Below are 24,053 nucleotides of genomic sequence, written 5' to 3'. Positions count from 1 at the left end.
AATATGCAAATTGGGGTCCCACACATCTTGGTGGTTTAAAGCAAAGGAGCTTGGAGATTTCAGGATGTCTGATATTTTTCTTTCTCTAAAAATCCTTTTCTCTTGTGATGTTTGAATACATTTGTGAGGTTCATCATTAACAGCCCTCGAGTGTTTTTAGTAAATGTCATATTTGTCAGTTCTTACATAACATCCATTGTTTTTATGTTCAGAATAGGCTTTTTTTTAATAAATAGTTTACTTAAATCATGCTTGATATTTTTTTGGGCAGTATTAACTTGAGAACTGCCTTTTGTGTTGGTAGAGCTTTGGTGAAAATTGCTACTGTGCTCTTTTCAAATTACCTTAGTCAACACAGCAGGAGAATTGTAAAAATTAAGATTTTATTTAGTGCAGCTAGAGATAGCAGCTAGGTACTGAGGGGAGGAGAGAGAGTGGGATAGAAATGGGGCAATAAAACAATTTTTGCTCATATGTCAAGCCAAGGTCAGCTATGAAGTTTGTATTTTTTTCTTAAGAGATTTGGTGGGTTTTTTTGCTATGCCCTTTTGTAGTTAAAAATATTTTCTTAGTTATTCCTGAAATGATTAGAGTAGTAGTAATAACATTTGTTTGGAGGCAAAACCACCTGTGGTGTAAATACAACTAAAGGTATTAAAGGTTAAGTCTTTAAGTAAGTCTGTTCAGTTTGCAGCTTGGTATTATTTTGATAGAAAGATGCACAGTTTACGAGAAATGTGTTGTTACTAAACTGCACTTTAACCATGCATAAAACAAGCCTGTTTAAAACTCCAAATGAAATAAAAGTATAAATTTAACTGTAATTTAAGTTCCTTTTCCAATCAAACAAACACTATTCACCTGTTAGTGATGCCATCTTAGTGATGGGCATAAAACTTCCGAATGCACTTGGGGGAATAGATAGGCCCTGCAGCCCCCGTAAAGCTTGTAATAGCAGATGGTAACATCCTACTTACCATATATATTGTAAGATCTAGCCAGACAGACCATCTGCAGGAGATGGGGTTGCATGGCTTGTATATTCTCCTTTATAAAAAAAACTGGAACCAGTCTTTTCTTTAAATGTGTGGATGCCTGGTTATTTTCTTTTTGCCGCTTCTGTGTGAAGTGGTATTTTACCACTAGCAATGGAAAAATTAATGTTTATTAATGTAATGTTTTTATCAAATTCAGATTTGTTTTACTTGCTACTCGATTATCAACTTATTCTCCATTGTAAATGTATTTTGTATTGTGTTATTTTTGGCTCCTGGCATGTTTCATCACATGTGGACTACAGTAGTCACTTTCTACTGGAATATGGTTAAATGACCAATAGGATAAAAAGTGAGCTGCTCCATTCTGGTCCGAGCAGAATTCATGCACATTCTGAAGACTCTTTTTGACATTTACAGATATAATAATATTGATGATTCATTATCAATCGTTCTGGATAATTTTATCAATGTTGTTGTTCATGTGGGGTTTTACGTTTTGAGATTTACCAGAAGCTTTCTTATCCCTTGAGACCTTATAAAGTGCATATTCAAAATAATTCAGCTGTGCATATGTAGGTTATTATATTATACAGTTATGATTTTTATTTCTTTTAGTGTTCTTCTGGGAATTTGGAAGCAACTACATTTTGCTTGTCTGGCACTACAGCAAAAGCTGAATGAGACATTGTCAGGTTTTGTACTTGTAAATGACAATTCAAAATTTCCCAGTCAGATTAAAATGACTTTTTCTGACAAAGCATTGTGTAAAAAAATTAAAGTCTTTTCATCTATGACAAGTCCACTCCAGAGGACCTGAAAGTAATTCGAACCATCTAAAAGTATTGCATTCTGATTCACTCAAGTGATGCTGCCATCAATATCTCTTGCACATTTCAATTAATTCTAGCACTTAATTTGCAGTGAAAAAATTATGCAGTATGCATAGTATGTGATATGCGATGGTTTCATATCTTGAGTTCATTCATCTTGAGAATACCTCTCCTGGCTCTTCTTTGATAAAATTCCACGACAGGGGCTTGAAGTGAAAAGAAGTAGCTGTATCCTGATAACTCCTTAGATAATAAGCAATTAATAGTTACCAATAAATAGAATAGTACTGTTGTCACATAACTGTAACCATTAAGGACAGAGATTGAAGAGCTTGTAGTGTACTGTTTTTTTTATTAATTGAACTATTCTCAATCCAGATGCACACATTTCCTAGAATGTCTGCTGCCTATATTTGGCGTAATAATCTTTTATGAAGAACTATATTAAAAGCCTTTGGAAAATCTAAACACACCATATTGTATGCTCTTTGTGTATCCATTACTGGTGTTTATTCACAAAACTATTTTGTAAGACAGGGATTCCCAATCCTGATCCTGGAGGATCACATGCCTACTGGTTTATGTTCCAGCCAAGTTCCCTGTCACACAGTTTAACTCTTGACTAAATAGGATTAATATGATCAGTTTCACTCTTCAGCTTTTAAACATATTGCCTTTTAAGTACTGCATTTCAAATTTAAAATAAAATCCCAAACTGTTGAGTAGAAAAAAAGCTAATATTCCAGTAAAGAATTCAGTACATTTACTGGTTTTTACTTGATTTCTGTGAGACAAGAGAGTTGGGTGATGTATAAAAGGTAAGAAATAAAAATGTCCTGATTCCATTTTCCGAAATTGAATAACACCCCTATTTTGAGGAATGTGAATACACGTGGTCTCTTTTTTTCCCCAGAACAATGAGGTAGCACAGGAGGGTAAACCTAGAAGATGAACAAATATTTATGGAACTCAGCACAAATGATTAAATAATTGTTTACAGAAGCAGTGAGTCCCTGAGCCCAGGTCTGCAAATGTCTAAAGCAAGGATGGGTAACCTATAGCGCATGTGCTTTATTGACACTCAAAGAGATTTTTAATGGCACTTGCAACGAAAATCTAAGAAGCCGCAAAGAAATTAAGTCTAAATAATTATTAAAAACGATGCCTGACTGCTGGGTGATTCTCTACAACATGCTACCTAATGAAAGCTAGGAAGAAATGTATTCAGTTGGTTTATTTCCAGCGTTATGTTTAGAAGGACTAGCCTGTTGTTTTCACAGGAAAGCTTGCAATCAGTGCTGCAGTGCTTACATTTAAGTGTAAGGTCAAACATTTTGGGTAAAATGCCGGTTGTTAAGAAAGCCAAGTTAGATGTTTTCTCACTGCATTTCTCTTTTTGAGAGATGCACCATTTACCGCACATCAGGTGTCAAATGACATTTTAAGACAAAGACGACAAACACTTCAAGGATGAGGTGGACACGGCTATCAGATGGGCCACAGCGAGGTAAGGAAAACAAAGCAGCATCTTCACTAATTTCCGTGTGAGTAAAAATCAAGCCACGGAAGCAAGTTACAAAATCGCACAGTGTATTACGAAACATGGAAATTCATTTACAGATGGGGCATGTATAAAAGAGCCTTTTCTCTGAAGAAAGGTACATTTTCACTGCTCTCAGCATTGAGGTCGACATACCTCTGTGAACAGGTATTTTCACAAAGGTCAGTTCTTTGTCTGTCCAATAGCTGGTTAGCAACAGAACCAGCACTGAACTGAACTGAATTAGCTCAGAGACTTGTGTGCTACATAAAGTTACAAGTCTGAGGTTGGAGATCTCAGCAGGATCACACTAAATGATAAGATGTGCGTATCCATTTATTAATTTGAGATATTATATTTTAATATTGCATCTGTATTAATCAAAATGTAAGTAAGGTATTATTGCCACTACAAAAGTATCAATGGCATGCAAATCCTTAAAAAGATAAGATCACTTTATTGACCGTATACAATTTCTTGCATTAGGAATTTATTTTCGCATACCCCAGTTTCCCTCCATGAGACACACAGGCACACAGACAGGGAGAGAGAAGCCTGGGGTCAGAGCACAGGGTCAGCCATTTATATGGCACCCCTGGAGCATCTGGGGTTAAGGGCCTTGCTCGGGGGCCCAGTGAAGTAGGATTCCTCTGCCGGCCGTGATTTGAACCGGCAACCTTCCAGCCACAGGCGCAGATCCTTTGCCACAGTGCCACCGCTCTGCCCGCATGTGGATGAGCTAACTCTTGGGTCGTCCCTGCTGAAAGGTTGCCGACCCGTGGTCTAAAGTTATCCTCCTTTGTCCCCTGAGATGGGCCATGCTGCGATTAAAAGAATCTTGACAGCTTACAAACATCATAAAACTCTACTCTCTAGAGCTGTGTAATGTTGAGAACTCTTTCTCTGTACCCATTCTTGAGATACCAGGGGAATGGTAAAAAAGGAAATGCATGTTTTTTCAACACTTAAAACAAACTCAGCACCTACGTTTTGTGAGGTCTCTTCTATGCTTAGGAATACCTGGACTTTTCCATTCCCCAAAAAGAGATCAAAATGTTGGTGTTTGTGTTGGCGCGCTATGGGAAAGTGGATATCACCAATGTGATTCCTATTATTGTTCTGATCGGCAGGAGAGGAAAAAGAGATACTGGCTTAACTCTCCACCTCATATACAGTACCTGAACTAATCCAGTAGGTTTGGTCAATCACCTGTAAGGCCATTTCCAGACCTGGGTTCCCCGACAACAGGCCTCTTATTACTGAATGGTGGAAAAGGCATTCTGAGCCACTCCCTGTCTCATAACACTCTTATTTAAGTAACATTGAACCCTGTGCTTTGGGGCAGTTATTTTTAATATCTACCAGTGTTTTAACAGACTTACTGTAAGCCAGATTCCACTTTATTATGGAAAATAGGCTCACTCTACACTGAATCTTTTTCCCAAATCTTGCTAAGAGCTGAGTTTTGACCTGGTACCAACTACTATTAGTAAATCTTTACAGATCTGAAACAACACACTTTCACATTAATAAAACTAAAAAGGCTGCCAAAAAGCATGTCAGGACACAAGTGCTAGTGTAAAGGGGGTCTAAGTCTGATTTATTCTACATTTCTTCATTTTCTTTTTCCTGTATTATGCCTTATTTCTCCTCTATTCTTTTTCCTTTTCCAAGTTAGCTAAAATCTGCTGAATTTCCCTCTCCTTCCTAATCTCGGCACATTTCCCAATCAAGCTATTACTGTTTTCTCAGAGTAATTTCTAAAAGATCTGGCCTTTTGCCCTACCTCTCAAAAAAAGAGTGGGTAAAGTCTGTCATCTTTTTCCACCAATCTTATCTCTTCTCATTCTCCTCTCTTCTCTGCTTGCTATTTGATTTTCCTTCATTTCTGCTGTTCTGTCCTGTTGCCGAACTGTCTTTGATCAGTGTTTGACACCTAATCAGAAGTCCACTATAAAATGTCTTTTTTTAGAGGCAGCAGTGTATCTTGCTGCACTCTGTAAACATTTGCCAGTACCAGTGTGCTTTTTCACAGTACCCCCACAACAAGTCAGCGATGTTAAGTACTGTGTATCCACAAAATCTTCAAAAGAGCATATTCGGTCAAAAGGTAGCCAGACACAATTTCTTTGACATTGGAGTATGCTGTTATAGAAACCAACATGTACCAATGCCATGGGTATGATATTTTTGGTTAACACTATTGGCTAGGGAAGGACTCTTGCCATTATATATTTTTTTTGTATTATTACACATTTGAATTGCAATTCATGAACAAATTCAAGTTCACAAATTTCCAAATTCACAAATATGCTTGATTATATTGTTTCTCTGCTTTGTACATTATTTGATTTAGTTTATATGAATGTTATGCTAACACTAATTATTGACTGTTTTCATTTACACAATCTACTGTTAAATTGGTAAATGATGTTTGTTTGATGTTTGCTATCTTTTGTGGTCCAACTATAACTAGAAAACAAATGAAGGGGAGAATCTCACATATGATACTGTTGTGGAATGTTCTGACCACATTCCCCTGTTCTATATATTAAATTTAAGCATAGTGCTTGATTATTAAAATCAATTTAATATTAAAATTATTTAAATCTGGTACATTCACCACTATTTACATGTAGAGGTCCCATTAAAGAACAGCTTAGGATTTTTAAAATTGTGTTTAGTATTTTGATGAACTCATTAGGATATTTATAGTTGTAATAGTGATCGACCATGGTTACATGGCAGTATGGAGCTCCAGCCACACCTGAATAAGCATCAAATAGGTATTTTAACACTGTTTCAGGTCAACATAACATACAAATAACCTCTGCATTTTTGAAGAATACTGTTTATATTTAATCAATATTTTTTATTCTTCAAGTTTACTGCCCTTATATTAAGAATTCTAGTTATATCTTCTTTTTATCAAGATCATATTTTTCTATCAGATTGCTATAAAATAAAATATTAAATTAAATGTGCATTTTAATGTTTACATTATATTATTTGTACATGTTATACAATTACCCAGTGTTATGATCAAAATAACTTTTGTTTTTAACATGTGTAAAGTTTTAAAATTGCTTATTTTAATAATATGCTTAGCTGGCTTTCATCTTATCACACACAGCTAGCATCATTTAGCCTGTGTTCCAATACCACTGGTCATCCTTTCATATATTTTTAGCTGTCTGTGCGGAAGAACAATTATGTTGACCACTACCCTGCTCACAATTCCAACACAACAGGTATTGTTTTAGGAGAGTTAAATGGTGGCATCTTAGACGTGGAGACATTTTTTCAAAGCTGCTTTTTTCCTCTTGGCCGTGTAGCATTAATAAATGGGTAAACCTGGAGCACATTGTGTTAGTTAATGGTTTTTGAGCATCAGCTAACTGGCACAAGCTGTGAAATATATTATGGATTTCTGAGCATCTGTCGCATTCATTCATCATTAGCATGCTTTCTGGACTGTTCAGCATTTGTTTCTCCTTAAGAAGTGAGTTCTAGCAGTAGCAGGTTTAATAAATAGTCCTCCATGGTCCTCCAAAGCTCAATAATCCCGACATATTTTTAAAATGGAAGAACCAGTACTAAAATGATAAATGATATGTTTAGAGAAAAAGTTCAAATTTAATGTATTCCTCATTCTTTAAAATTGTAATCTACTTTAATATAGAATTACTGTCAATATAACTTTTTATACGCATCCTATGATTTTTTTATTTTGTCTATATATATATTTAGTTTGAAAGCATACATTATTTATTTTGTTTTTAGGAGTGGTATGTATGGGAGAATTAATATTTCATTTAAATTATTAACTCTAATTGTAATAAGTGTCTAAATGCACAGTAACCCTTTGATACTTCTGGTGAAAACCAGAAAGTAAACCCTCAAATGTCAGTTTTCTTATTGGTTTTGAAGGTTCAGCATAAAGACAATCTATGTGGGACAGCTGCGCGACCAAAAATAATATTTCAATAGAAAGATGGATGGACTTTTGCTGGGTCTTGACAGCATTTTCAGAAAGTTGTGGTTGAAGGCCATGATTCACTGCGTGCATTAATGGAGGATAATGTGCCGCAGATGGTATCAAGAGATGAAAGGAAAGCAGCCTTAGAATGGGAAAGAGTACCTGCAGCCTGAACCACTTTGTATCCCTTCATTGCAGGGCAGAGCAGAGGTGTTGTATGGTATATACACTGAGGAACAGTGGGAAACTCGTACATTTTGTGCAAAAAAACTTATTTTTAATTTTGCTACAATTATTACTTTCTTGTATGTTATGTCAAAATATAAAATAGATTTTTCTTTGTACAGTATAAGAGATAAGAGAACTCTGAAATTTGAAACTTTCTCTTTATGCCCTAAACTCTGTATTGGTCTTTCTTTATTCTCATTAATTAACTTATAGTTTGCAGTTTTGGTTTTGACTGATACTGACCTTAAAGCTGGCTCACAGCTTGACATTGAATCAATCACCAATGAGAATGTTTTAGGAGAAAAACAAAGCCAGAGGCAGATATTTCAATCAAAAGGAGAGTGATCAATCTTGAGACACAATGATTTAACAGCTTTTACTGAGAAAGGGTTTATGATTTAAAATGGAACTGCTCAGATAAAGATTCTTAAAGTCTTAAAAAGCCAAAGTTTTAAATATGAGGGTAATGTCTTGTAGCACCCAGCTCTAATAAATGTGATGTAAAACACAAAGAATAATTTAAGGCTTTCCTTCTCAGTTTCTCACATAAATGTGGCATAATTTTTAAACAGTGAGTAATGTAGATGTATTTAAAAAAGGGACACATTTCGTATCTTTTAATATTGGTATGGATGTGTTGATGTCAAAGGCTTTGACAAATGTAGTCTGTAGCACATTTTCTTCTACTGTGCAATCTGCAGAACATGCTGTGAATGTAGGCTGTTGTTATCTGGAGTGATTGTTAATATTAGAGGCATTGCTACATATCAGAAATATAGGAGACCCTGGCTCCCCACAGCTCCACCAAAGACTGCATATGAATAGGAAATAAAATATTACATGTGGCTATCACTTTAATCCTGCACTGGACTAACTTCAAATAACCTGCTGAAACCGAACATCTCCCAATATCGAAACCTGAATCTAGAATTACATTTGTCTGCAGCTCAACCTGATCCACTCAAAAAAACCAGCACAATGTGGAAGACCTTACGCATAAGTACATATTCATAACCTTGCAATGGGTAAAGTGGCTAGAAAAGGAATGGCTGGAAAAACCTTTATTGGCATACTATATGCAGTGCCCTCCAAACTCTTTGTGTAATCCTTTAAGATGCTTTGCCTGTTCTTGGCATGTCCAGACTTTATTTTTTTCTTTAGTGTATAAAATGGAGGTTCAGTTTGATTTCAAACTGGAGATGACTTGACAAGAGATTTTTTTTTTCCATTTTTTTCTTCTGATCAACTTCTTGGTTGGACTTCTCCATTCGATTTGGACTGTTGTCATGCTGCACATGTCGCCCACATGTGTGTTGCAAATTTCAGGAAATTGTTCCAAGTTATTTTTCTAAACTTGACACTTCTTCGGTCACCATCTTTTGTTGTATTATCAGTAAAGACAAGTGAATTGTTCTGAAGGTGACCTCTGCATTGTAACACGTGAATGACACAGCCTAATATTTAAATCAATACCTTAAAACAGTATAGTTGAATTTTTAAATCTGTTGAATACAATCCATTTTCTCTTCACTTTAGAATTTGTGCTTTACTGAATGTTAATCTGATGTTTTCATCAGGATTTTAGGTTACAAATGATGTGTTAATACTACCTTAAACAATACATCTCTTTAGTTATGAATATAGAGGTTAGACAGGTGTAATATGGTTAAATCTTTGTAAAAAAAAAACATGAACATTTGATATATTGAAACTTTCCTTTTGCAGTTGTTGGTTTATATTCATTATAGTACAGCATCTAGAATGATGAGCTTGTCTAGGTCACAGTTTTACATTCCCCTGCAGAGTCTGTTTTATATCCAAATTTAGATACTTGTGGAAGACTTCAAGGGAAATCTGACATTGGCTTTCTTTTTAACAGCAAGGACAGGCTTCAAAAGCTTAATTTTCTCTAGAACCAGGGTACTAGCAAGCCCTTTCTGAAGCACATAAGCCATAAAAAGCAAAAAATAATTTGATTTGAATACTGTGTTTACAGCATCCACTGGATGCCTATTAGAAATATAACGCTTAAAATAATAAACTAGCTTAGCTTGGTTATTTTACATGTAATTCTACATTTGCTTGTGCTAACATGCATACCAAGATATGAACTTATTGCGTTTGGGACCATGATATGAAGAGTTTGTCCTTTTAAATGAGAAATGAAGACTAACGAACATGACATGTGATTCACTGTGGGTATGAATCATTCCTGGTCAAACATTTATTTATGGCTAACGCCATCTAAAACCGTTAGTTTTCCTCAAGTCACTCTGCAGAGGTTAGATTGTTGTATAATCCTAGCCATTTTGCTGTCTGCAATCGGCTTAAAGATGCTTCCCAATTACAAGCCCTTTGAAAGGCTACACACTGAAGCAACACCACATGCAGTAACTGCAGAAAATTGTAATTGTAATCCCTTTAATTTTTTTTTCCTTTTATGTCTTTGGCTGTATACACCCATTTTACCATTTCATCTATGATGGTCTATCCGCAATCTTTTGAACTTAATAAAGCTATTCATATACATTTAAAAGGGTAATGGCATTTTCTCCATGTTCAATAGATATTTTTGTCTTGTAATTAATCCATTTAACCACCATGGTCTCTTTTACTTCAGATTTACATTTGCTCACATTTTCAATGGATTTGTTCAGAAAAACCTGAACTGTATCCTTGAACTTTGGTTCCACTCATGTATAGAACTAAATTTTGCTTTTTGAACCTGATTTAGTCTTCATTCTTCACACCATCTACTTCTCATCAGCCATTGCTTGATTTAATATGATATGTAATTATTCTCTTCTTGAGGTGTGTACTTCTTCGCTGGCACCCTAAAATTGATCTTTTTTGGTTCTTAATTTTGCTTTGAAGGTTTTGTGTGTTGAAAATTACTTCTAACCTTAAATGAAAAGAAAATGAACAAAAAAGTGATACTAAATGTCTCTGGGAAACCTGTTTACTTCAAATGTTGTTGCACTTACATACGTGCAACTCTGGCTCTTTCTGATAATAGCATGCAATTCATTTCTCTAAGTATTAAAAAAGCCTTGCTGAGTTATGAATTAGATATACTCGAGGTGTCATTTTTGAAATAAGAACTTGAAAATTGAGGAACTTATGTGATTTCTCTGTCGTCTTCTAGTGTACCTTTTAAGCTTCTTTTAGTTAAGAAGTACGTGAATTCTCTTTTCTTTAAGTAACTATTGCCTGTTTCATGTAATGTCTTTTAAAGAGTTTTTAGTGTGCACCTAGTATTGTATGAATGAACAGTTCAAACAGAATGGATAGTTTTAGTGACTCATAGCTGCTAATTACTTGCCCATTTACCCAAACCTCAAAATTGTAGTTAGCAGTAAAGCATTTTGTTATCAAGTGAAACTTTTTTTTTAATTTGACAGATGTTAACAGAGGCCAAATTGTTTATCTGAGGAGATCTAAACATTTATTTGAAAGAACTTTTATTTTTTCTCTTAGGTCCACATTACACTTGCATACCCAGATTCCAAAACAGATTCTGTTCTGTAATAGTGGTTATACAAGAATGGTGTAAGGTGAAACAACACTCCTTTGTGAAGAGTATCGAAAGACGTGTGTGAATAATTCATACTATACTTAATTGAGCAAATGAAACCGTGTTTTTGAATTTTTATTTTACTAGTTTCCACGAACCAAACTTGTGAAACTGAAAAGTAATAAAGGCATTTTTTTTAATTCATACATGGCAGAAAATTAGAAAATAGTTATGTTTCAAAATGTAGTCTTAAATGCTTGTTATAAAAATTAAGCATATGGAAGGAATGTAGTATTTACCATTTTAGAAGATAGAATCATTAGTATCGTGGATGAAAACTAATAGATAAATAAGGAATTAATTTGAGTTTCATTTAAAGTGTTGAGAGATAAACTGCCCACAAAGAGAAAACATTAATGGTTTATACATTGTTAAAGAATGTAATGCATGCTAAAATGCTATATAAAGCATGTATGAGTCCTTGAGAAATACTTAGAAATACTGAGAAAGTATAGTCAGTATTAAAAAATGTTTGGAATATATTGATATAAAATAATTTTAGACTTGCACTTTTTTAGTTTTTTATGCTTTCCTGACCTTTGTAACAATTTGTCATTTTTTCTTTCTTATGAATAGGACCAGGATGCTTTTTGTTTGTTTTGATTTAATTGTTATCACAAAAACAGTCCTATGTACTGAAGTTATCTCAAACATGATTGTAATTAATATATGTTTGTTTTCAAAATATAGAAATGCTACAAAACAGCAGATATCTCTGTCAGTCCCACAGTGACAGCTGGTGCACACTGACCATTGTTCCATGACAACCACCAGCAGGGTCTGTAACAGCAAACAATTTAAGAGGATTAGAGGACGCCAGCATCCTTTCAGTAGTATTCATTTCCATTTTATTGTTGTCTCCTTTCAGAAAAGCAAGATAAATGCCACTTTTATAATTAGATACTCTAAGCTTTGGTCTTCAAAATATGTTCACTACTGTTGTCCAGACATTCTAAAGGTGCTATATGGAAGCTTACTGCTTTAACTTGACACTGTTTGTCTGCACTCTTAATTGCGTGTACAGTTCAGAACTTATTTCATCCTTGAGCTTTTTAAAACTTCTGGGTGTTTTTATTCAGACATTCAGAGCTTTTCAGACCAGTGCACAGTCCGGCACAGTGTTTCGGAGAGCATAGAAGGTATTTTTAATTGGCAGTGCCACAACCTGGCAGAGAAAGCTTGCTGCTCTTGGTCATTAATTGGCACCGACGGCTGCCAGTGCAGTGAAATATAACAGACTTAGATTGATGGATAGATACAGGTGTCAGAAAAGGCTGCTTTTTGACAGTCAATTTACAACTGTGAATAGGAGAAAATGTATTTTAGTGCATGATTGTATCATAGGTAGGCATTGTAGAGTAGCAGTTTGAGCCTTTGGATTTTGAACTGGAAGGTTGTGGGTTTAATTCTAATCTTAAACCCTTTAAGCTTATGTTCTGCCAAAGAACAAATTTGTGTTGCACAAAGACAAAGAGCAGTTAATGTTTTCTGAAAGAAACATAATTATAGGAGATTTAAATTATATTCCATAATCCACACAGTGAAACTGTCATTTGTGAATGCAAGCAATTCCAGTGATATAATCCAATAATAAATTACATTGAGACTAAGGGCCTTTTGTGTGATTTAAAAATCGGGGAAAGGTATTGCGTCACCATTTCAAGCATAGAATGTTGAATTTGTAGATTCTTGTTTTTTTTTTAGATGAAGGTTTTCATAACTTAGTATTTTAACTTAGTACTTGTTGTTAAATTATAAAATATAAAAAACAAAATCTGTGTTTCTAAAGAAAATGTTACAAATAAAGCCATTAGAGAGCTCACTGTTCTGTAATATAACCTCAATAATTACACCATGCATGATTAGTTCCCAACATTGTATTCTTAATTAAATAGATGTTAAAGCCCAAAGGTTATATATTATATATGTATATGGAATTTCAGCTGGGAACTGTTACTTTAACTGTGCTGTAAGAAATAATTCAAGCACTCAGTCATGTGTGCTGTATTAATTCTATTATGAATTAAGACTCCTTTCAACAATGCAACAATATATTATGAGAATAATAATAATCACTTGGATTTGTATAGTATTTTTATTCCATTTGGTTCTCAAAGTGTTTTACATATGGAAGGAAGCCTACTTCATCCACTACTGAATTGTAGTACCCACTTCACTAACTTGTGTCATCTATTTTGTGCCAGCAGCCAATTAGGTGGAGAAGTAAGTAAATATTTAACCTAGTATGTGGATAATTATATTCAGTGTTAGAAATGCACATGTAAATATATTATTTCATATGAATTTAACTTCGGTAAACTAAATCTAACTTATTTTTCGTTAATGTAACATTTTCTGTGAGGTTCCTTTCACACATCAAAAGAATAGTTTAGAAAAATGCAAGTAAAAATAATGACGTGCCTGTGCTTAAAGTCAGTTGTGTTATAAAGTGCTATGAACTTGGGTTTAAGTGGGTGACATACAGTAGACCAGAGTGAAGTGATCATAAAACAGCACATTTCTCCTCAAAACTGTCTTTGACTTTTTCTCATACATTTGACTGGTTTTTACTGCAGAGAGATGAACCTAACAAACATTTGCAGAAAGTTAACTTTCCTAACCTAAATACCCTGAAGGGAATTAATATGCATGACAGAATTCTCTTGCAATCGTCTTCCTAGAATCAGACACATGGAGTGTCTGCCAGCTGTGATGCACATTGCCCTTGGTCGCAGCGTGCAATTAATGTCAAAAGGACTTCCAAAGGGCTTCTATTTTTCTTCTTGCTTCTGTTTCGTATCTTTGTTTTAATTCTCTTCTGGAAACATTGGTTAAATAATAATGACTATTATTTTTGCTTGACACCAGTACAGTACACTTTTATGTACATTTTTGTAAATCCCTCCTTTTTACTCATGTATCAGAGTTAAATAGGCTAACTGGTTATAATTAGATTCATGTACTACCTGTAACCCAATTTGGATGCAATAAATGGTTAATATCTGTTCCAGAGTGGAGCACTTGGCAACAAACCACTATGACCTAAATTTGGCTGTCACTTCTTGCAATGATACTAGGGAATATTGTATTTTGGTTTTTATTTTAACCTTGATGTTAGTTTTAATTGGATGATGCTTTCATGCAAAGTGACTTAGATTGTACCCATTTATACTGCTGGATATTTTCTTAGAGCAAACTGAGTGCAGTACATTGGTATGGGGTACAACAGCAGTGCCCCACCTGGGATTAAACCTACCCGTAATAGACCTTATAGATCCTTAAAAGATTTAGAACGGGAAGCACAGTAAAAGAAAAAAAGTACAGAAACACCTTGAACCTTGAAAGGTACCTTGAAGTCTCCGCAAATGGCAAATTCACAAATGTGGGACTTGGGAAAAATAGGGTATGGTTCCATGGCTCGTAAAACAAGCATTTCCCTAGCTTTATTGTTTTAGAATTATTTCAGAAATAGTTCTAATATTTAAAACATTGTTTTCCAACTTCAAGTTAATGATATAACTTATGGAATTATAGCTTTTATAGAGTTATATTATATTATAGAGTTGTTTTTTCATTCTTAATGGAGTGCATTCTCTTTTTTACATCTTGTTTTTATTACTATTATAATGCAGCACTGCTGCACAGTAATAAAGTTTATTACAGCCCAGTAACTACAGACAAGAAAATAAATTAAGTATACTCACTCCCTTCCCACTCAACCATCTTATTTTCCTGGTCCTGTGATTTGTCTGATTCTCTTTCTTCTAATTTTTTTTATCCTTTTCTTCAAGATGTGCAAGAATTGAGACTGTGAGGCTACTGTTTTAATGTTTTATTTTTGCAGCACAACACTAACATTGCTCTCGTAACAGGTTTACACACCTCTACTTATTCAGTTCCCATCAAGAAAGTTTTAAAGCATAACATGTGATGCACTTTTACATTAAGATGTTAACTTTTTATTAACTTCCATTACTACAGAGTGCAGGTCAGATGAAGAGGATCCACAAGCTGAATATGCGCAGTGGGTGACTGCATTTACTCTTCTAGTGTGCAATCTCCTAATCTGTGATTTTGGTGTGCAAATGTGCAAAAAGAGTAAATGTAGTACTTCTTTTTGCAAATGCTTATCGCAGTTTGGCACACAACTCTGTCTTCTTTGAAGAAATGGCCAATTGAGAAACTAGTGGTTTCCTCTGGTTTGCCATCTTTCTGATAAGGTTATGCACAAATTTACCACAATTAAATCTGTAAATAATGTGGAAGCAGTTTTAAAAGATGCATGATTGAAAGATGTAGTCTTGTTGTCCCAGGCAGAAATTCAAGCCCTTTGTCTTATTTTCTATTAGTGAAATACTAATGAACTACCTGAAGAAGGCTCCACGGCCGAAACGTTGTGTTTTCTCTCTTCTATTTTTCAGCATGGAATAAACCTATTTCTTGTTGCTTTGTAGCTTACGCATGCTGACGCAGCTACCCACCTGAACTGCTAGTGAAATACTTGTGTTCCTTGAGTTAAAATGGTTATTGTTAAGTGTTATTTAACACAAAATATATAGATATATATAGATATTTTTATGAAACAAGTTATAGGTTTATTCCATGCTGAAAAAAGGAAAGAAAACACAACGTTTCGGCCGTGGAGCCTTCTTCAGGTGTGAGAAAGACAGGGCAGTAGGCAAAGGTAATACAGCAGAACAAAAGCTGGGAGAGAGGAGGAGCAAGAGGTGGGAGCAGGGGACAGAAAGAGAGGCCAATCAAGAGGTGTGAAGTCAGAATGGGTGTAGAGAGGTGTGAAATGAAACCTCCAATGAATGGAGAAAATTTAGAAGAAAAGCAGTCTGTCGTTAAGAGAAGGGGGAAGGTGTGATCCTAGCTGCAGGATAATTTTGGTTTCGGTGGTCCTTCTGATGTATGAGTTCGGAAAACCGTCTTTGAGAACACAGACGGAGAGATTAGAGTGGTCATGGCCGTCAGAGGTTAAATGAGAAACAATGGGTTTGGAGAGATCTTTAATCTTCACAGCCCTAACATGTTCTCTGAAGCGATCTCCGACTCTCCTTCCTGTTTCTCCAATGTACATGGCTGGGCATTTACTGTAAGAGATACAGTAAATAAGGTTGCTGGAGGTACAAGATGCCATCTCGGTGATCTGGAATTGTTCTGATGGGCCTTGAATGAGTGTAGTGTTAGATGTGTACTTGCATGTGATACAGCGGATATTTTTAGATGTTTTATGTTCAATTTGTAAATTGATTTTTCAGGAAAAATAAATAAGATTATGTGGTACCATATACAGTATAATAATGGCCAAATGTGAACAATCATCATGGCATGACAGATTGGTAGCTAAACAAACTTGTAAATCCAACAATATTTTTTAAAACATTCTTTAATACCAAACAGATACATTCCATTCTCTCCTATGTAGTGTTCAGAAACATTGTTTTTTATGGTACTCTTCTGCTGTACGTGTTTAATATGAAATAATCTTGGAATTATTCATTTGTAGTTGTAGATAGAGGAATTGTGTAATTTATGATTGAAACAAAGTTAATGAAATAAATAATTTCAGCCTTATCCCAATAGGTATAATCTTTATGAACCACAGCATATTTCTGTATTGTTATGTCATTTTCTAATTCAGAAATGTATTATGAGAAGACCCAGGATTACCCAGATGAGCCCAGGCTGTTGTATTGTAGCAATACAGTTACTTTATGGGCCATCGGTAACAAAGTCATCTTATTCAAATCAATCAGTTACACCTTATTAACAAGACCTAATCAAAGTGTACTTTCCATAAAGGACATAACTAATTATGGGCTATTTAAAAAGCTGAGTAAAATATTTGATTCCCAAAATACAAGAAGGTACAAACAGTTTCCTACTCTAGAGCATTTTTGTGTGGATGAATTTTGAATACTAGAAAGCATTGAGTACACAACCCACTTAAATGTGTAATTTCTCTCGCCTTTGTGATTTGCAACCTCATTTCTTAGAATAGTACTGCTGTATGCTGTAGACAAATCAGTAACGGACTGCTTCACATTACAGGTCTCAGTCAAATTGATTTTGTGTTAATAAAAACAGATCTCCCATTAAAACAGATGTTATTGAATTGCCGAGTAAAATTAAATAGTTTAATTAATGTTAAATTATTATAAAATATACTCTTCACCATCTTCATAAAACATAATTTCTTAATGTAAGTCCTATGAAAACTGACTTTGGCTACTGCACAAGCAAATTCAGGCCTGCTGGAAAACTAAATACGAATAGTTTCATAGTACCTCAAACTGTGCTCATTTTAAGTATCTAGTCCTTTAGCACCAAATCTTATTAAAACATCTCTCAGGAAGCATTCTCAAAGAAATCAGAAACATTATTTTCATGGCATCTTTGTTCTATCACAATCACAAACACCCAGTCTCACTAAAACACTTTTAAACTGCTTTCTCAGTTATTGACTGTAATGAAGGACTAATTTGCAAGCATTCTTGTAAATGACGAAAAGGGACTTACCCCTGTGTGTGAGGTCCCAGTGGCTGGCAGTATTAGTGGAATAATCTCAGAAATATGGTGTGGACTTACAGTACATAAACTTCAACCTTAAATCTACCACTTGAAGTGATTTTTTCCACATAGAATTAAATGAACTTTTAATAACTTCATTTTCCAAAATACACCAAGAAAGAAAACTCATACAAGAAAAGGGATCTCGCACACATTTAATGCATTTAAGCAAATTATAGAATGACTTAATAATAAACCTTTTATGAAATATAATATTTTTTTATAATTTACTAAGGGATAGTAATCTATTTTTAAATGGGTGTTCTCTGTGTAGTACTAAATTAATTCTGCAGAAAGTCATTACCATATTACTAACCATGAAGCAATGGATTTAACTGTAAATGTGACAAATGACATGCAGTTATATGCCACTTTATTTGACCTTGCTTAACCTCAGAAAATTGGATCATTTTAACCTTGAGAAAAAAAAATATGCAGTGATATTTTCAACCTTCACCTTTAATAAAGAAGAGACCTCCAAGTAAATGTCTTACATTTTTATCACAAGTATTTTTATTTATATCTGTTTTATCTCTGTATTAGTTATATCTCAACTACAAGTAGTTAACACTAGAGATGATGTTATGTGGGGACTGTATCAATAGACCAGTGGTGGTGAATCAGCTCAGTTGAACAGAAAACTTCATTTGTCTGTTTTTCTGCTTTTGGTGTACATGTTATCCCAGTGCTTAAAGAGGTTGCCCAGTAGTTTCAGCATATGGTTGGATTTGTTTAAAGACAGAAAACATTTGAAAGACAGAGTTTACATTTTCTTTAATGCGTAAGAAATGTGTTAAAAAGCATTTAAAACAAAAATGTTTTTTTTAAATGACCGGATTTTCCTCCACGTTACCATATACAGTATATATTCAAAGCAAAATAAGGTACAGTGTAGGTAGCAATTTGTTTAAAAAGCAATTCTAAAAAAGGTAATTAAAGTTGTATGTGTTCATGATTTCAAAATCCTCATGTTGAAAATAGTAGAAACATGCATTTTACATTTGTCCTCTAGTATTTTTCTTTTTATTCACCTTCCCCCTCCCAGGTGGGATTCACCAGTTATTAATCTTCCAGAATCGGTTACAATAACCCTCATAACTGTGTAGGTGAGATAAGAACAATGTGCGGTGTCCTCCAAAACATGCACTGTCAGAGCCACCTGCCGCTTATCCACACTCTCAGTCAGCTGGAAGAGTGATGCAGCTCTCATTGACAGCACTGCACTGCAGCCCAAGACACCTGGCCAACTGGAGCCCAAGATGGCCCAGTGACATTTTACAAATGTGCTACTACGTGCTACTACTAATCCTGATCACCTCTGATAAATATAGGCTATATTTGAATGAAACTCTGGATTGGATATAACCTGTGGTGTAGAAGAACACCTTTATTGGGGGAACCACTTCAGAAATATAAATGCTGGATTTTTCCGTGCAGCTTATACTATGGAGACATATGTTTGTTTTTGTATTTCAGCTTTCAAGTATTTGAAAGCAGTTATTTCTACTTTATTTAAATTATCTGAATTGATTTATTCAATATCATAGTTATAAATATAACATTATTATATTTAATTGAATAAATCGGTTTATATTGCAAAATATTTTTTCAAATATTTCACTTCACCTACAACCTCAGTGATGTAATTTATTCTTAGGTTGGTTAAAAAAGGTTATGCTGTTTCTTTAATATTTTAAAGACTCGTGGATCATTCAGATTCATCTCTGAGTTAAAAAGCTTTACTTTTTTTAATTGTGAAAAGTATTTTTAAAAAGTTAATTTGGCATCTTCATCAGTGTAGTTAATTATGTAAATCATTAAGGGCATTAAGTAAAAAGTTTCTTTGGAAATTACATTCCAAATTTCCATTTATTCATTTGCCAACTCAAATTAGGTAGTTCCTAATGCTTTTCCCACAGTTTCCTTTATTTTTATGTTGGTAGGATATTAAGTTTTTTTTTTGAATGGCAATAAAAATAAAGCATTTCCTCTATTGCAATTTGGAGTCAGTGAACCACACAGCATAATTTCACATTTACAGCTAAACCGCAGGACTCAGCTAATTAAAAACACAGCTACTGTTAATTATTCTGTTCCAGCTAATTGATATTCAGTAAGATCTTGTTCTGCAAACCATAAATTTAATTTGACCATCAAGTTTACACTTCATCAATGCATTTTCCCTTAATGGTGTGTAATGCTTTTTAAACTAACTGCAGTCTCATAAACTGCAAGGGACAATATTGCTCAATTTGCTCTTTAGTATTAGAGTACTGCTTATCTATATATCATTATCCAATCATTTTTTCCTTCTGATAGGCTAGCACTGGCAGCTTTAAAGAACTGAGAAGTATTTATATGCTTTTAATTTTTTTTCTGCTTGTGGTTAACACAGCCTTCTTTTTCTGAACTGAATTATTTTTAACAAGACAGCTTTGTTAGTAATTGGAGTTAAAATCAAAATAATTAATCTCTTGGATTCATTTGCTTTAAAGAGATTTGTCAGGTTTAGGTACTGTTATTTAAAAAAGTATTGAATTATTTTTTATCTTCTGTCATTTTTTTGTCTTAAGAATGGTCTGTATTTTTATTTAACAGCAAGCAGATGTACTTAAATAGATCAGATCAAAATAATGGCTAATGCAGTGGAGTACGGTTTGCTTTACAGTTTCAATGTTCTGTTGAACTTACATTTTAACATGCCCACAAATAGACTACAACAAGGACATCTAAATATAAGTAGAACCCTCAATCCCCATCTCTTCCACCTCAACCAATCCCATACTCAGATGTACATCATCAAATGTCAGACAAACTAAAAGACAAGTACAATAGGAAACAGTCAAGACAATGAAAGAACACCAAACAATATCTATTGTAGAATCCCAGATTTCAGTATTCTTATATAGTAAATGTATGTAAATCTCTTTTCTCATGTAATCCTAATAATGTATTTGAAGAAACTATTTTTAGCATCTGGTAATGAAGCCAATAGGAATAGGATCAGATTTTATTTCTATTTGCTAAGTTTGCATGAACATTGCTGGATTGAGTTTCTGTACTTCAAGATGGTACAGATGCTACAGTACAGCCTTTGGTTTGGTTTCCATCTTCAAAGTGATAGATTAAAAATGCTTGTAGTACACAATACAGCCAACCAGTAGCTGCCGCACCTTCATGTACACAAAGTTTGTTTTCAGCACATTCTAAAGCTAAATTTGTGTCCGTTTTTAATTATTTTGATTACATTATTGTTTTTTTTTTCTTTCATGCTTCAGGAAACTGAAAGTAAGGTAAGAAATGAAAATGTGTCCTTAATCCAAATTCTTTTCTCACATGAAAATATGTAATTACACTTTTTTAAATGTTAGCTTTTTATATATTTGCAGTCTATATAGGTTGTGTTCTGCAATACTCTGTATGCGTTAGCAGTTTTAATGGACATTTTGTTCTAGACCCTGTGGCTTTGTATACAAAAGTGCCTGGTATGTTTCACTCCTTGTGATCACATCTGTTTTATATACTAAGCTTGTAGATTGACTTAATCAATATCTTAGAATTTGTAAATCCTTAAAATGCGCTGATCACTGCTTTAAACTAGACTTTTTCATTAGTGAACTGTGATTGAGATTCCCAAACCTGCATTATTTAGTTTATCCAAAGGATACAAAAGCAAGTCACATTTATTCAGCAAAGCATTTCACTGAAGCAATCTGAGAGAAGTACATTTCTCAATGACACAAAAGCAGTGCCCATTTCGGAATTTGAACCCACAGTATTTCAACGACGTGAACAGAGCCCTAGACACTGCTCCACGTCCTGGCCTGTACCGGCCCCATACGGCTTGCCAGGTGACGGTGAGCTTGTAGTGTTAGCTGAGACAGCTGTATCTGTACAAGCCCACAGCCCTTCAAAATGTTGTTTCAGATGTTATTTTCATATACTGTGCTCATTTAATAGTTTCAGCAGTGGGTCAAATCAGTTAAGCATCTCTGATTCCAAATTGGTGGCTTTAAAAATATTTTCTTCTTAATTAAAACAAGATATCTTTGCAGGGCTCTTTTTTCTTTGCTAATTTTAGACATTTATCTTTCTGCATTCACTAAATGGTAGTGCACAGATTAAAAATCCTTTGTCATCTATACCTTGGACATCATACGTGAGTTTAGATTATACATGCTATCATCTTTCAGTCTGTTTGCATACCCCCCATTACCCCCTTGAGGATTTTCTTAAATAAGGTGAAAAAATGCTTCAGTCACCAAAGACTAAAGACAGGTTTCAATTAATATCATAATTGAAAGTCTTCTTTGTGCTGCAAATTCTTTGAAATTGAGTGTCTGAGCCTCATATATCAAGTGAAAAACTTCAGATGGAATTATCTTTTGGTTACTGTGATCCTGGGCAACTGTAAAACTATAATGTTTCAGAAGCTTTGTGTTCTTCTGTTTTCATTGGTAATTGTATCCATCATTAGTCAGTATATTTCCCCAGTATATTGCTTATTGGTTTATCACTCATAATGCATAATGTCCACTGAGACAACTGTACTAAACTATTGTTCTTAGTGTATTCTGATCTTGATATTTTATATCAAATCTCACTTTTTTCTTTGTGAAAAAGTATTTAATAGTTTTAAATCAGTGTCCATTTTAAATTCTTGGAGTTTTTTTATGATAGTGGTTTAAATAATATTTTAATGTAGGGAACCTTTGTTCATACCTTGTGTATGAGGTATGTAATGTTGACCTTCTCTTTTGTGTTTAAGGCTAAACAACTGGAAGAAAAGGACAGAGAGCTGAGAAAACAAGATGCCTATTACAAGGAGCAACTCGCCAGACTGGAAGAAAGGGTAAGATTAATTAATTCGTCAATTCATTTTATAGATTAAACAGCACCACCACTTCTGATTTTCATTTTAAAATATTCATTACAAGTAGTAGTATAAAGCAAATAAAAAAAGCCATTTGGTGTGTGACTGACCTGAGCCCAGTCACAGTGGGCTAGAATCAGACAACCTTCTGTTGATTTGAAGCTCAGTGTGGAGAGCTGATTATTGGTCTCAGTTCAATATTGTAATCTGTCCATAGCACACAGTACCTCATAAAAATAAAGTTGGAAGATATTTTCATTGTGTGTAAATAACGGAATTTGAGTTGTGTTATGGAGTCATTCAGTAGTTTCAGTATGCTTATTATACCATTAAACTACAAATTAAAGTCCAAAGCTCAAAAGAAGCAATACCTTATCTCATTCTTACAATACCTCAAACTACACAGAGCCCACCTTTCTGTATTCTGTATGTTCTCCCTACCAACCCGCTATTATATATTATTCTGGCTGTCAAGGATTATTAACCTCTGTGTGAGCCTGGTTCACAGTGCTCTGAGCTGTGAGTCAGTGGCAGCTAGAGAAGCAAGTATTAAACAGTATTATTCATCCCATTTGCTGCAGTAAATAGAATTCCACTGTTATGATGTGTCAGGGTTTTAAGAGAAATCCAATTTACAGGACACTAAACTGCCATTTTCACTGCAGAGGTGCTTTATTCCTGGAACTTGCTTTCATATTAATCTTATTGGGAGGAATTATTGGGACCAATCAAGCTGTGGAATGATAATTTAATGATCTCGTTTTGTATCCTCTTATACGCCTCGGAGGATAGGATGCTATGCTACATCTGTGGTAGCCTCAGGGTTCACAATCTGAATTAATGTGAAGTTTGCGTAGAAGGAGACTGCATTCTTCTCACATGTAAGATTTTAGAGAGAAGTGATAGAAATCAAATCCTGTTTGAGATGGGGGGATTTTTTACGTTTCTCTCTGGTTTTTTAAATTTCTTTACAATATTACTTCCAGGTCATACAGAGATAAGATAAGATCACTTTATTGGCCATATACGAATTCTTGTATTAGGAATTTGTCTTTTCACATACCCTAACTTGCTCAGGGAGGGAGAAGCTTGGGGTCAGAGCGCAGGGTGAGCCATTTATATGGCGCCCCTGGTGCAGTTGTGGTTAAGGGCCTTGCTCAGGGGCCCAACGGAGTAGGATTCCTCTGCCGGCCGCAGGATAGGAACTGACAACCTTCCAGCCACAGGCGCAGATCCTGAGCCACAGAGCCACCGCTCCGCCCCAGAGAATTAGAACCAACTGTCCTGTCTTCCAAAGAAAATAAACAGTGAAACTTCATGTCAGTATAGAAGTATTACTTTGTGATCCAGTTATTTTAAACTAGTGAAAACCTTTCTTTGATTCTGGAGAGCAGTGACTGAGCTGCATACAATATGAGTTCCTGATGTGTGGACCTCTTTCTTATCCTATAATAG

At 34.6% G+C, this 24,053-nt stretch overlaps 1 protein-coding gene across 2 annotated transcripts in view; it reads left to right on the top strand.

The window, feature by feature from the left end:
• Positions 1–24,053, top strand: part of chchd3a (coiled-coil-helix-coiled-coil-helix domain containing 3a) — a 113,922-nt gene that overhangs the window by 47,014 nt on the left and 42,855 nt on the right. For both annotated transcript variants that reach the window (XM_069192544.1, XM_015352454.2), the window contains exon 5: positions 22,494–22,577. In XM_069192544.1, the coding sequence (XP_069048645.1) occupies positions 22,494–22,577 (84 nt within the window). The remainder of the gene's footprint in view (positions 1–22,493; positions 22,578–24,053) is intronic.

The sequence above is a fragment of the Lepisosteus oculatus genome, chromosome 7 (assembly GCF_040954835.1).
Source record: "Lepisosteus oculatus isolate fLepOcu1 chromosome 7, fLepOcu1.hap2, whole genome shotgun sequence".
Classification (NCBI taxonomy): domain Eukaryota; kingdom Metazoa; phylum Chordata; class Actinopteri; order Semionotiformes; family Lepisosteidae; genus Lepisosteus; species Lepisosteus oculatus.
Note: the sequence above shows the minus strand (reverse complement) of the source record. Positions and strands in the feature narration are given on the sequence as shown.